Here is a 14,558-nt window from a genome sequence, read left to right on the forward strand (position 1 = left end):
TTGCTAAATATAAATTTAGCTCTAAGTTTTTCTATATTCTCTTTATGAAGTTGAGAAAATTGCCCTCTATTGCTATCTTTCTTAATGCTTTTTAAAATAATGGGTTTTGATTTTTATCAAATGATTTTTTTGCTACAATTAATATGGTCATGCAGTTTTTTCTTTAGCCTATTAATATGATAAATTACATTAATTGATTTTTTTTTCATTTTATGCAAAAATTCAGGTTTTATTTTTACTTATTCTTACATTGGTGGGAGCTGATATCAGGAACTTACAGGCAAACAAGAACTTTTGTTTTCTACCTCTTAGCTGAACAAAAATACACACAATGTGGCATTATCGTTAGGCAAGACTTGCTTTTTTACATTTCACACAAGAATACAATATTATCCTTTTTTAAACAAAATGCCCAGATTACTAAGGAAACCATCTTTGGAGGAAATGTTTAATAAGTATATTTTATTTAAATAAATCCTCCAGGAGGAAATGGGAGAATCACTGCCTTTACTTAGAAGATAACTGTATAAGTAAGTTATATGTCAGATTTATCTGTGCAGCTCACCAACATTTCCTCATTGGAAACATCAATATTTCCACTTCACAGTTCCCAAAATGACTTTAAAGTCTTAAAATTCTGTGTCTCCTTTGGCTTGCTTCTCTCTCGATTCCACCCAAGCTTTATTAATGGTTCGCTTCATATCATCATCTCCATCTTCATTAATTTTCTTTAGAACATTCATCAGTCCTTCACTAGGATCTGTTTCAGTGTCATAGGAGGGCTTTTCTTTCTCTTTGCATTCTTTTTCAACCTGAGTAAGGTAGTCCCACCATGTGTTTTCAGCTTTCTTTCTACATAAGATAAGAAGTGTATCTGTCTTGACTTTTTTTGAACTGCCTTCCACAGAGATGGGTTTTAAGAGATTGTTCACAATCATGGAGTAACTCTTCCCATTTAAATTCTTTACCAAAAGATCAAATGACCTCTCTGTGAAATGCACCTGCACATTCTCAGTGGGGACTTGATGAACTCCAGTTAAGGTAATGTAGATTTTCACAAAGTTATCTGACTGATCCCATCCGTAATTACTGATTTTCACTGTATATCCTGTTGTAATAGGAGCAACCACAGCAGCTGGCTTTTCACTGTCAAGAAGTTCTGCTTTTCTCTGTGATTTCTGCTGCATCTTGTTCTTGATTTCTGTCTCTGTCTTGGCTTTTTCAGCTGTAAGGGCCTCATGTACTCATTTTCTAGCGGCCTTTTCCAGCAGCACCTTCACCTCTTCTAGATCTTTCTGTAGCTCTTCCAAAGCTGAAGCCATGGTCAGGCTGATCAGGCAAGGCCCAAGCTGCAGCCACACAGGGGAGAGAAGAGGAAACACCGCACTGAATGCGCTTACCCGGACGCAGGCCCCACCCGCAGGAGTCACAGTGCCCCAAGCCTGCGCGCAAACCTGACCTGGTGCAAGAGCAGGCCCGCCTCCTGCACGCGGCGCCTGTAGAACCTTCGTGAGTCCCACATTAATTGATTTTTTAAGATTTTATTTTTAAGTAATCTCTACACCCAACGTGGGGCTCAAACTTACAACCCCAAGATCAAGAGTTGCATGCTCTACCAACTGAGTCAGCCAGCCACCCCTGATTTTAATTACTGAACTGGTCTTGTGTCCCTGGAGAACAAAAGTCGTTCCTTTTGATTTTTAAATTTAGTTTGAAATTTTTAATTTTGCAGAAAATCTAGTTTTTAATGGATTATACTTTTTGGTGTTCTATCTAAAGTGTCATTACCAAAATCACACAAATTTTCTGTTTTCATTTACAAGTTTTATAGTTTTATGTTTTATATTTAACTCTAAAATGCATTTTGACTCTGTTTTGATCTAAGATGGAAAGTCTGTGTCTACATTTTATTTATTTATTCATTTGTTTATTAATTAATTAATTTACTTACTTATTTACTTAACTTACTTATGGATGTCCATTTGTTCCAACACCATTTGTTGAAAGACTCCTTTCTCCACTGAGTTGGCTTTGCACCATTTGTCAAAAATTAGATGAATACATCTGTGTGGGCCTATTACTGGACTCTGTATTCTCTTCCCTTGTTTTGTATCTGTTCCTTCACCAATACCACTATCTTAATTATTTTAACTTCTCAGTACGTCTTGTAATCAGGCACTGAAATGCCTCCAACTTTATTTTTTTCAACACTCTTTTAGCTATCCTAATACCTTTGCCCTTCCAAATAAATTTTAGAATCATTGCCTTGAGCATAGTTTGAATTCAGTAAGAATATGTTTCTTTAGTAATGACGGCTACCATTCATTGAGTGCTTATTATATACCAGGAGCTTAAAACATTTAATTTTCACATTAGACTTGTATGATGGGAACTAATTTTAATCTTCACTACACACATGTGAACATTGAGTTATGGAGGGGTTAAGTATCCTGCCCAAATTCATGCAATTTCTAGGCAGTTGCTGAGATCTGGGCCAAGGTATTACAAACTGATATAAGCAATTTGGTAGTTCAACAGTTGTCAGGTTATTTTGGAAAATACTCTTGGTCCTTTGACCCTTCTACCTGGTGGTAAATTGCAAAGAAAACAAGTCACAGGTATATACAAACATAAATTAGTAAGGCCCAATTAGTCCTGCCACCTGTTCTGAGGATTTGGCGAAATCCCACTATGTCCTTGGGCACTGTGCCAGTTAGCAATGTATTGCTTCTCGGCACCAAAGCTATCCTTCTTTGCCTACTTTGTGACACTGGAGTTTGACCCTGCTGACTACAGTTGTCCTTTGCCCCCCCATTAAGCTCTACCAACAGAGTGCAGTGATGGAGACTGCAAGGGGGGGCCAGAAGTGACTCTTTCTTCTTCCAGCCTGCTGTTTGCCTCGTGGCAGCAAGCGCTTCGGTTGATGGAGAGGCCCCTCCAACTTCATAGCTCAGCAGTGCACACGCCGTGGCCAACTTCGTCACCTCCAGAGCTGCAGGCGGCTCTTGCGTACAGAGACAGGCCCCCTCGGGCAAGTTTGTCACCACAGTGGCTGCAACTCCCAAGTTCCCAGCAAGAGCTGCACCCGCAAAGTTTCTTCATTACCATAGAAGTGCGGCACAGCTCTGTGACAGCCACTGCTGCTCCCCAGAAATCTGAAACTCAGCCTCGCGGGGCTCTGCCTCTAAGGGTCCGAGTTCCTTTCTCATTCACATTTCCCTCAGCATTTGCTACCTCTGTACACCTTGGAATGCTCTTTTCCCCTTTTAATAGTTAGCTGCCATTTACCTAATTAATACTATTTCATATAATGTTCCATGTTCAGATTACTAGTGTCAACTCTCTCTTCTGACCGAACCCTCAGACATTCTGTTAATTGCCTTATCTAAACGGATTTCTCAAGGCCAGCACAACAATATTTTGACAGCAGGGAACAGCCAACAACTAGTCCTCCTTTTGTAGCAGGACTCTGGGCCACATGGAGTTGGTTCAGGACTTAGGATGTTCATTGATTATTGGACTTTGTTCAAGGATGAGTGAACTTGAACAGTCCTTCCATTCAATCACATATTTTGAACAACAGTTATTTTGTCAATGATATGTTTCTAATACCTTTTATGACAGTTAACAGTCTCTGGTGTAGATTTAGATAACACTATTGAAAGCACTTGCTCTAGCCCATTTTGGAGTTTAGAGGCCTCATTTAAGGTCCTTTCAATGGTAAAAGCTCACTAAGCAGTCCTGGATTGCGGTCCTGATCAGGAAACTTTATCGGTAGCTAACCGCCCCTGGTTATAGATTTAGTGCTACCTGACATAGTTGTCTGTATCAACCTCTTTATACCAAAATATTTTAAAATTAATCACCCCAGCAAGTCTACTGTTTAACACTATGCTTGACAACATATGGGGTATCGCAATGACTTGATTTATCGAAACTGTCTGAGAACAAGGCCCAGTTCTGCATAATTCTTGGTTTATAGCAGGGACCCATAAGTTATAGCCTACTTGGGTTAAATCCAGTCCAACACATGTTTTACTAAAGATTTATTGGATCATAGCCATGCCCATTCCTTTATATATCATTTTGGCTACTTTTGTTTATAATGACGGAATTGGGTTGTGACAGTCAAAAAGTCTAAAATATTTATTGTCTTTATAGAAAATGTTTACTGACCACTATGAGTCGTGTTTAAGAAAAGATCTTGATTTGATTATTATTATAAGAACACTGAAAGCCATCGGGTATCTTCATTGAAGATTAAAAGGAATAATGGTGAAACCATAAGTGTAGACTTCATTCATTTCTAGTTCCCATCATCAGTAAGTAATTTAGAAGCTTCTAAGTGATAAAACAGATTAGAGCTGGAAAAGCCTTAGCGTTATCACTTGCCTTCATTTTCAGAAGTGGAAATTAATACTCAAAAGGATCTTAGAAAAAGGCAGTAGTGACATTCAGCTTGCTTTTACTTAGTACATTTCTCTTCCTGTTACACAGTGTATCTCCAACTGGAATACCTATGCCTTGAAGATACCTGAAACCATGAAAAGAGAAATGGTGGAGGTGGGACATCGACCCACCTCCACCGTCCCTGACTTTTGTGACCTCAGGCAACTTGCTTAACTTCTCTGTGCCTTAATTAATCATCTGTACAGTGGGTTGCTTTATGTATGAGTTAATCCAGGTAAAGTGCTTAAAATAATGCCTGGCACATAGTAAACACTTACTAAATATTAGCTATTATTAGGAGTCTCAAAGCATTATTATTCCCAATTATACACAAAGATTTGGAAGAAAGAAACTTTTTCAAAAATTTAAAACAAATAAGAATATGTTATTGATTAGAATGCAAGATTTGCATGCATTTAGAAGATAAAATATGCCATCTAAAAGCAATATATTAAAGTCTGCCCCTCTCCGGGGGAACTTGGCTAGGAAAGTTAGAGAAGCTCTGTACCCTGTGGTTTCTCATTCCTGTCTGCTCACAAGTCCTCCGACTCCAGTGTCTGTGTGACTCCTGCTTCAATGGAGGGGCTTTGTGGCTCTAATAAATCTACATTTACATTTCCCTCGGGAGCTGCGTGGGGAGAAGCTCTCTGCATCTGTTAAAGTGAGCTGACTGAAAAATTGTGACCGCTGTTTTCCCCCCAAAAATTCCCTAATGAAGAAACTCACCTAGAATCTTGCACTTTAACTTAGGAATGATGCAGAGCCCTCCCATTCTTCTTCCGGTGCTGGTTTCTTAATTATATATACTGCAGGTGAAACGCAGAGTGAATGGGCAAAGCCCCTTGGGCCTATTATGCCAATACGATGTAGAGAGGAGGTTGCCTTGTTACTGCTTGTTCCAAAATTTTTCATTAATGTGATTAATATGGATAGAACTGTCAACTTTCATTTTCACTAAACAATAAAACAAGTCTAACCTTGTACCTGTGAGGCTAACAGCTCGAGAGGCAGAGGAGATAAAATTGGGATTTCATTAAAATTGAGTATATTATGATTTTGGATATTAGAAACTCAAAATATATTGCATTAACATGACTATATTTGCCATTTGACTAAGTAAGTCATAAACTGATCAGTTTTTGGAAATGTCTAGACATAGCCTTTGAAGATTGTGACAAATTGTCCAAAAATGTTTCCTGACATTCTAGGAAGGATGTGAGGGTAGGAAAGATATTAATATTGCAGAAATCTCTTAAAGGGAACACTTCCAGGAAACACTTGGATAAAACAACCAGATAAATTCATTGCGAGGGGGTGGGTATGAAAGCAAACCAAATGAATGTTTGGGGTTGTGGAGAAGGGCCTGTTGTTTCCTGAGGACCCACCGTGTGCTGGGCAAGATGCTGGATACTGAGAATTCAGTGCTAAACAGGGAAAATCTTTGTCCTGACGGAGCTCATAGTGGAGCTCATTCTGGGGAGAAGACAGAAAAGTAAGCAATTGTGCAGCGCAACCTGGTAAGTCATGAAATAGAGGCATTTTGAGCATTCTACAGGGACATACAAAGGAGGAGTACATAACAAGGCTGGGAAAACCCCTCTCAAAGAAGGGATGGATCTCAAACAATTAAAAATAGAATTACCATACCATCCAGCAATTCCACTGCTGGGTGTATACCCAAAAGAATTACAAGTAAGGACGCGAACAGATATTTGTACATCCATGTTCATAGAATCATTATTTATCATGGCCAAAAAGTAGACACAATCCAAATATCCATTGGTGGATGAAGGGACAAATAAAAATATCCATACAGTGGAATATTATTCAGCCTTGAAGAAAATTCTGACACGTGCTACGACAGAGATGGACCTTAAAGACACACTGCTAAGTGAAAGAAGCCAGACACAAAAAGACAAATGTTGTATGATTCCACTTATAGGAGGAGAGACTTTCTTCTACTCTTATCCAATCCATGGAAAGTTACTGCAAGAGTAGCAGTGAAGCCTAGAGTAGTCAGATTTACAGAGCTAGAAAGTAGAATAGTGGTTACCAGGGGCTAGGGGCAGAGAAAAGTGGGAATCGTTATTTAATGGGTACAGAGGTTCACTTTGGGAAGATGAAAAAGTTGTGCAGACAGATGGTGGTGATGGTTGCACAATAGTGTGAATGTACTCAATGCCACTAAACTGGTTAAAATGGTAAATTTTGTCTTACATATATCTTCTCACAGTAAAAAAAAAAAAAGAAGAGATGGAGACCCCAATACTTTTCCCTTTTGAGATTAAATGTTATTAGGACATCAATGATGTTTGAGATGAGATGGTCCCAGATGAGATCAGTGGGCAAGAACAAAGACCAGCACTCCCTTAAGGACTAATTCATCATGGGGGAATGCAGAATACGGACTGGTGATCCAGGTTCAGCATTTGAGCCTGCATTCCCCTTTGAGGGGAGAATCTGTTCACAACACAATATGCTGGGAGACTGAAAAGTGCTCCTGGCCTGGCCTCCCATGCACTATAGGGGTTCTTTTGGATTAATGGCCATTTGAGAGTGGGTGAAGGTGTCAAACAGCATAGCTGATCATGACTATAGGGGAGAGACTTTCTTCTACTCTTCTCCAATCCATGGAAAGTTACTGCAAGAGTAGCAGTGAAGCCACCACAGTGACAAATAAGGAAAAATATTGGTATGCAGGATGATTTGCTGTTAGTAGTGTATCTGTGGCAGCATATTTGCTTGTTCTATATGGTGCTTAGAAGAACTGGGGTTGGCCTCATGAAAAACATGGTGGTGGTAGCAATGCTGACATTTTGGTGGTAGTCGGATGCCAAGTCTTTTTGGAATTTCTCAGTACCGAATTATAGTCTTTGGCATGACAGCCAAAGGTCCAGCAGGTTTTTGTAAGGCAAGTTCTGCTGGCAGTGGTAGCATTCTCAGTGTCAAGGTGGCAGATTTGCAAGAGGCCAAGTGGGAGTTACTAGAACTGAGGAAAAGGAATATGCCAGTAGGAGTGACCCTGTGGTGGAGAGAAAGGGGTTCTCATGGTGACAAAATGAGTGCTCAGAGTCATTATTTTTACTTTTTAAAGATTATTTATTTACTTGAGACAGAGAGAGAGGGAGAGCACGAGTGGAGGGAGGTGCAGAGGGAGAAGCAGACTCCCCACTGAGTGGGGAGTCTACCACGGGGCTCGATCCCAGGACCCCAGGATCATGACCTGAGCTGAAGGCAGATGCCTAACTCACTGAGCCACCCAGGCGCCCCTTTTATTTTTACTTTTAAAGGTAAAAGCATTTGGTCCAAGACTGGTGAAGCAGTACATAGCTGTTAGTAAGAGACAGAAGAGATAAAGAAAAGAATTCTAAGTAGAACATTTGTAAGAACTATCAGTCCCTCCCCACGGTCTCATGGCATCTGCCCCTCGAAACAGTCTCATGGAATCTACGTTATTACCCTCATGTGCTGAGGAGGAACTGAGATTCATCAAGGTTAAATAACGGCTTCAGAGGTCAAGCATCTAGGGTGTTGGTGGAACAGGAATTCCAGCTCAGATGGCGAGCTCCAAGGCCTTTGCTCTTGTCATCATGGTGTGTGCCTTCCAGATAGAATATCTGGTTGATGGACCCAGTAGTCAAATTTATCAACATTTAATTTTCTGACCGCAGTTTGGACATTGTGAAGCCATAAACAAAGGCAAGTTTGCTAAGAATCTGGCAGACTTAACTGGGCTACTAACAAAGCTTCCACGTCCATTCCAGCGAAGTGACACTCAGCTACTCAAGGGGTAATACCCAAGGACCCTTACTTTGCACACAATCTGTAGAAGGTGCCTGGTCATTTGTAAGTCACCATTGTCTATCTTCTTATTATGTACACAAGGCCCATTTAAAGAATTTCCAGAACTAGTGCATGGCATGTAGATGTTATTCAAAAAGTATTATTTAATAAATAAATAGTCAATGAATTGAATGAAATTAAATTCCACCTACTAGCACTATGTCATTACACAACAGTATTTTGAGTTTATTTGCATTTTTTTTACAATTCCATAGATAATGGGAAAAAAAAAACAACCTTGGTTCACTGAACCTCAGTTTGATGAATTTTTCCTCCTTTAGCTGGTGTTTCTTTCATTTTGTAAAAACTGCCAAAACTGTATGGGCAGCAGGGTGGTAGCTAAGCAAATTGAGGAGAGAGGGCTACAGCCAAAGTTTGCCTAGGCAGTTGAGGAGAGAGGTTTCTGTATGCAGCTCATGTAACATTTCTGGATGCATTTTATCCTGGACAACAACTGTCTCTGTGGCTCTCAGGATTTGGCTTTTCCCCTTGGATGTTCATCATGGCAAAAAGATTTTCTTTCCTAAAAATAGAGCACTAAGGTGGCAGCGATGTAATTTAGGATTCCAGCCCAATATCACGTTTGATGAGAAAGTGTTTCCACACAGCACTACACAGACACTTCGAGAGCAATGCAGTGGTGTCCAGGGGCTCTGGCATTAACAGGTTCTACCCAACCAAGCATTTCATCCAAATCTTACTTTCTATATGTGAGCATGGGGGGGGGCGCATTTCTTTATACAAGCCTCTGCCTGGCTACTGCAGAGTTTATTTCGAAGATTCAAATTTCAAATAAATTAGAGCCCTGTTCAACTGGAATGACCAAATGGGGGCGCTGGTTTGGGTCCTGTTTAGTTTTGGATCAGCCACTGTTTTCCTTAAGGCAGCATCTTTTCTCCAGTGTACGGGAATAATGTAGATTTGTTTCCAGCATCCTCTTCAAAGGAAGATCCCATACAGGTGATAAACAGACTTAATTTTACAAAGCATATGCTAAAGTAAAGAAAATAATATAGTAAACCCCCATATACTCATTCTCCCACTCTACTGGATTATCTTTATTTTTTTAAAGAAAGAAACTCTTCCACAAAATCAGCATTTCCTTTCCCACCCCCCACCCCCGCTTTTTTAAGAAAGAGAACATGAGAGGGGTTGGGGGAGGGGAGCGTAGAGGGAGAGAGGGAATCCCAAGCAGGCTCCACGCCCAGCATAGAGCCCAATGCAGGGCTCGATCTCACGACCCTGTGATCATGACCTGAACCAAAACTAAGAGTCGGACGCTCAGTTGAGTGAGCCACCCAGGTGCCCCCCTACTGGGTTATCTTAAGGCAAATCCTAGACACCGAACCATTTTATCCGTAAGTACTTGAGTATGTCTCTCTAAAAGATAAGGATTCCTCTCCTAAAATATAATCATGAGACTATTATTACACCTAAAAATGTAATGATAATTCCTATATATCACCAACTATCCAGATAGTGTTTATATTTGGACAAACTGGATTGAGTTTGTCCTTGGACTCCATTATCTTGCAGGTCCCTTTGGGGATTTGCTGTAACCCTTTTAAGTTCAGCCCCAATGATACAGAATAAGGTAGAGAATTTTATTCACCAGAAATTTTCCATGAGGATTCTTTGTGGTGGAAATAAAACACAGAGTGGGAGAGGAATTATGCCTCCCAAGAGGCTTTGTGCTTTTGACCCCACTGTGATCAAGCGCAAACCAGGGGACATGGAGCCACCATGTTCTCTGGACATGTTTTGGTACACTGGGGCCAGTGGGAAAAGCGTAGCAGGGCTCGCCATTCTGGGGTACAGACCAGGGTTGTCAGGTGTAGCAAATAAAAATACTGGACACCTAATTAAATTTGAATTTCAGAAAAATAACAAATAATATTTTAGCATACATTTAACTCAAGTATTTCATGGAGCACACATATCAGTAGTCATTGTTTATTTGAAATTCCAGTTTGACTCTGTCATATATTTTACCTTGCAAGCCAAAGACAGGTGACAAATGGATTTGGCAAAGGGGAAGAAAAAACTAGAACTCATGAGGCCATTGCTTTTTTTTAAAGATTTATTTATCCATTTTAGAGGGGGGAGGGGCAGAGGGATAGGGACAGAGAAACTCAAGCAGACTCCACACTGAGCATGGAGCCCAGTGTAGGGCTCCATCTCACAACCCTGAGATCATGACCTGAGCCAAAATCAAGAGTCGGACGCTCAACCAGCTACACCAACCAGGCGCCCCAAGGCCACAGTTTCTTGAGGAGTTGACAGTGCTTGTGGAAGCTGAAGGTCACGGGAGAAATGGAGAGGACAGAAGCTTTTAAAGGTGTTTGGGGGCTGGTAGCCATTTTAATGCTTTTTGAAATATTTGAGTAAAATTCAGAATTGCTTTTTGAAATGAGTTTGGTTGCTGAGTTCTATTTCTATGAATGTGACACAACTCTGAGACTGAATCACAATTCTGAATGTGATTTTTTTTTGCCTCTCCAGACAGAGTTGGGCTCCCTCTGGGTGGTTTCTAGGATGACTTTTCTTTTCTTTTTTCTTTTCTCTTTTCCTTTTTTTTTCTTTCTTTCTTTTTTCTTTTCTTTTCTTTTTTTTTTTTTTTTTTGCAGAATCATAATGAGGGAAACAAGACAGTAGTTTGATGCTTGCTTAGCCACTCTGAATGCTCTCATTCTTTTCAGTTCCCCCTATGGTTCTCGTCCCTGCCACCAACTTGGAATACGGGCATGGTCTATTTGTTCAGTGGCAAAAAGGAAAACTTCAGTCTGATTTCTATTTCTCCTATTCTGAACCATATACAGAGAAAGTAATCAACATAAAAGCACCAGACATGCTTGTATATAATAATTCATTGGTAGGTCCTATTACTAACTGGAATCTAGACAATTTGGGCAAGGTCTGAAATTCACAAATGGCCTCAAATGTAGGCTTTCCTTATACATACAGGTATATTATATGTGTTACACATTTTTAAAGCACCTCAATTCTTAGAAATATATTTTGGAACTTCTTAATTTTTAATATAAATGGAACCTCAAAAAATGGAAATAGTTAAAGAAGTGCCTCAGGACTCCTTTTATCTCCACCTTGGTTCTGCCCTCTGGTAAGGAAGAAAGATCATGGGAGTTTTCTAAGTCCTTGTGTGCATAGTACTTAGTTTGCAAAAGTCTTAGGTGTAACTCTTCATTTGTATAGCAGTTCATAGTTCATGAAGACTTTTCATGTTTGGTTCCATATCTCATTGGGTTCCCACAATTGTTCAGTGGGGTAAGTATAGAACAGATGTACAGATAAGAAGTTAAGCCACTTGCTCTTGGCTGTATAGCTAATGGGTGGCAGAATCCAGACAAGGACCCATTTTTTTGCTTCCTAGTTGATTTTCCCATTGTACCACATTGACTCGGATTACAGAGAAAGAAAATTAACGTATTTAATACACACATTCTTACTCTCAGATGCATTTGACAATTGTGGACTTAGATGTTTGTTAATTGCAGCTTACTTTTCCCCTTATTTTAAAGATTCCCTTTCCCATCAGAGGGCCACTCCCAAAAACATTCATGAAGATGAAATACATCCCAAACAAAGCATTGGCTAGCCATTTCCTCTTTGCAATATATTTTTCAGACCTTTGCTTCATTATGAAATATCAAGCCAGTTGCTGAATACCATTCAAAATGAACAGTTCATCATTTTTCTGGCCCTGCTATCTTTAGAATAATTGGAAGCAAGAATGATGCAGAAATTGAATAAACTTATCTAGGGAATGCACCTGTTTTTCATGTTTTAATGTCACTTATCAGGACTTTAGAGTGAAAGACTTTACCAATGGAATGAGTGTTTTTCTAGAGCAAACTTTTTTTTTTTTTTAGTTTGGGTAAAAGAGTTTTAAGGAAATAAAATGATAAATTAACATAAAATTCTCTTGAAGAAATGATGGAATTTTTCTAAAAAACTGATTTTGCCTTTAAAATTCTTTTCATATTTGCATTTCAATCTGAGTGTTAAAAGCTACTGAATGATGATTATAGCTCATGGCACTAAGTCACTGGTTCACAACACTTCAGAACATCATCTACCACTGCCAAGGAAAGGACAGTTTTTTAGATGCTAGTACGTAAATCTAGGGTTAGAGCTCTCTGGGTCATTATCCACTGAATTAAGGCTAAGCTCTCTGGATAGAGAGGACAAAACCTGGTTATTTAGTTCCCAAGCAGCGGGGGTGGGGATAGGGTAGTGAAGAGCTGCCATAGAGTTAATCAACACTTACGGTAGTTGCCTGGAGTGGGCGAAGCGTAGCAGAGGGACAGTGTGGAATGCAGGCTGATTATGTGGAGCATGGGACTAACCAGCCACTGGATTCCAAATTTGAACTTTAACACCGTGGTGGAGGGAGGAAGGAACGAGTATTCAGTCTCTGTCCCAGCTGTAGGGTCAGTATTAGCCTTGGCTGGTTCTGGTGATAGATGAATAGGCCTGCATTTCTTAGGAAAGGAGTACCCTTTAAATGTGTTCCTAGCTTAAAATTTTGCCTTGGTCCTCTATTGAAATACCCACTTAGTCATCAGGATATTACCAAGGAAGGAAACAAAGTATAACACACTTGTCCTCATTACTGAAAGGATAATAGCAATGCCCAATATATCATGGATAGAGGAGGAAATTGGATTCTATTCCTAATCCATTGTTAATGACTTAAGTTCACAAAAATACTTAGTCTTCATTATACCTATTTTTGTGTTAATTGTGGAAGCAATGAGGTAAGTCTTCCTGTAAGAACCAATTATCTTACATGACACATTTTAATTCTGTAATTCATTGATCCTCCTGAAGTTGAGAATTTGAAACCAAGTTTGGCAGTGAGCAGTTAACTTAATTAAAATTGTCTTACCTTAATGGCTATAGTGAATAGCTTCAAAATCTTCAAGAATATAATAGGCAGTCATCAAAACTGGATATAGATATTTATCTGACCTTAAGGACTAGGCCACCTGATAACTCTGGTTTATAGTTCAAACATTTATTGAGCACCTGTTACATGCCAAGCATATCTCTAAATGTTTCTGTATATACAGGTTTTGTAGTGGGGAGAAGAATAATAAGCACCTGTTTGAATACAGTTAAACCATGTGATAGAAGAGCAAGAAGGTTGAATCTCGTAAAAAAGCAAGGTGATTTGTTAAACCACCAGTTGGATTCAGTTAATCAACTGTTAATAGGCTATTTTCAAAATAACTAAATGCAACCAATTGACTTAATTCTGACCGGAGGTCAACTCTTTGGTAGAGAAATGGCCTACTTCCTTTCTGGTTCTTTAGATTGTTCTCTTACATTCCAAACAGAGCAAAAAAATGCTTTCTGATTACATGGTATAAAATCAATCTTAAAGTTTCTGATGATTTCTGGAAAATATATGCAAAACATAAATATTCTAGCAGCCCCTGGGTGGCTCAGTCAGTTAAGTGTCTGACTCTTGATTTCAGCTCAGGTCATGGTCTCAGAGTCCTGGGATTGAGCCCCACATCGGGCTCCACACTGAGCATGTAGTCTGCTTGAGGTTCTCTCTCTCCCTCTGCCTCTGCCTCCGCTCATGCTCTCTCTTTCTTAAAATAAATAAATAAAATCTTTAAAAAACCAAAAACATAAATATTCTATCTCAATAAGAAGTTTGTTTTGAGCTGAAAGGCTTTATTACATGTGATTTTGTTTATTGTGAAAGTATAATTTTCCTGTTGAAATACTAAAGTTAATGTATGGAAATAAGAGTATTTCCCCAAGTGCTCTTAAAAAACACTGATTTGGGGCCTACTTTTGAGTTCAGCACTCTGATAGGCATTGCATACTAGGGAGGTTAATTTTCCTTATTGGTGCCTTCCAGTGAGTGAAGTATCTGGGCTTATATTTATTATTATGTTTTTCAGATGGATAATAGAAAGGGAAGTCACCATTCTGTTTGATAGAGAAAAGAAGTATAATTAACTCTGGAAGTAGTTTTTCCTTTTAATAACTTCTACTTTCTTTCTGAGGATTAAGAGGTCACAGGTAATTATTCTAACAGATCCCTGTCTATATCTTGGTAGGAAGGGCTCACTGGACTGGAGTTCAGAGTTGAGCAAAGAGGAGCTAGAGTACATCCATACTAGAAAAAGAGTGGAGAACCTTAGCTTGTGGAATGTCATTTAAAGCTCATTCTCCTGACTTTGTTGAACAATTAGGAAAAATGATATCTAAAGAGAGAAAAACACTTG

General features: G+C 39.3%; 1 protein-coding gene across 1 annotated transcript; it reads right to left on the reverse strand.

The window, feature by feature from the left end:
- Window positions 1-539: 539 nt before the first annotated feature.
- On the reverse strand, window positions 540-1,385 carry LOC100472717 (calcyclin-binding protein-like). The gene has a single exon (XM_034649508.1). The coding sequence runs from the start codon at window positions 1,185-1,187 to the stop codon at window positions 630-632; it is 558 nt and encodes a 185-aa protein (XP_034505399.1). The 5' UTR covers window positions 1,188-1,385; the 3' UTR covers window positions 540-629.
- Between the last annotated feature and the right edge of the window lie 13,173 nt (window positions 1,386-14,558).

Source organism: Ailuropoda melanoleuca, chromosome X (genome assembly GCF_002007445.2).
Source record: "Ailuropoda melanoleuca isolate Jingjing chromosome X, ASM200744v2, whole genome shotgun sequence".
Classification (NCBI taxonomy): domain Eukaryota; kingdom Metazoa; phylum Chordata; class Mammalia; order Carnivora; family Ursidae; genus Ailuropoda; species Ailuropoda melanoleuca.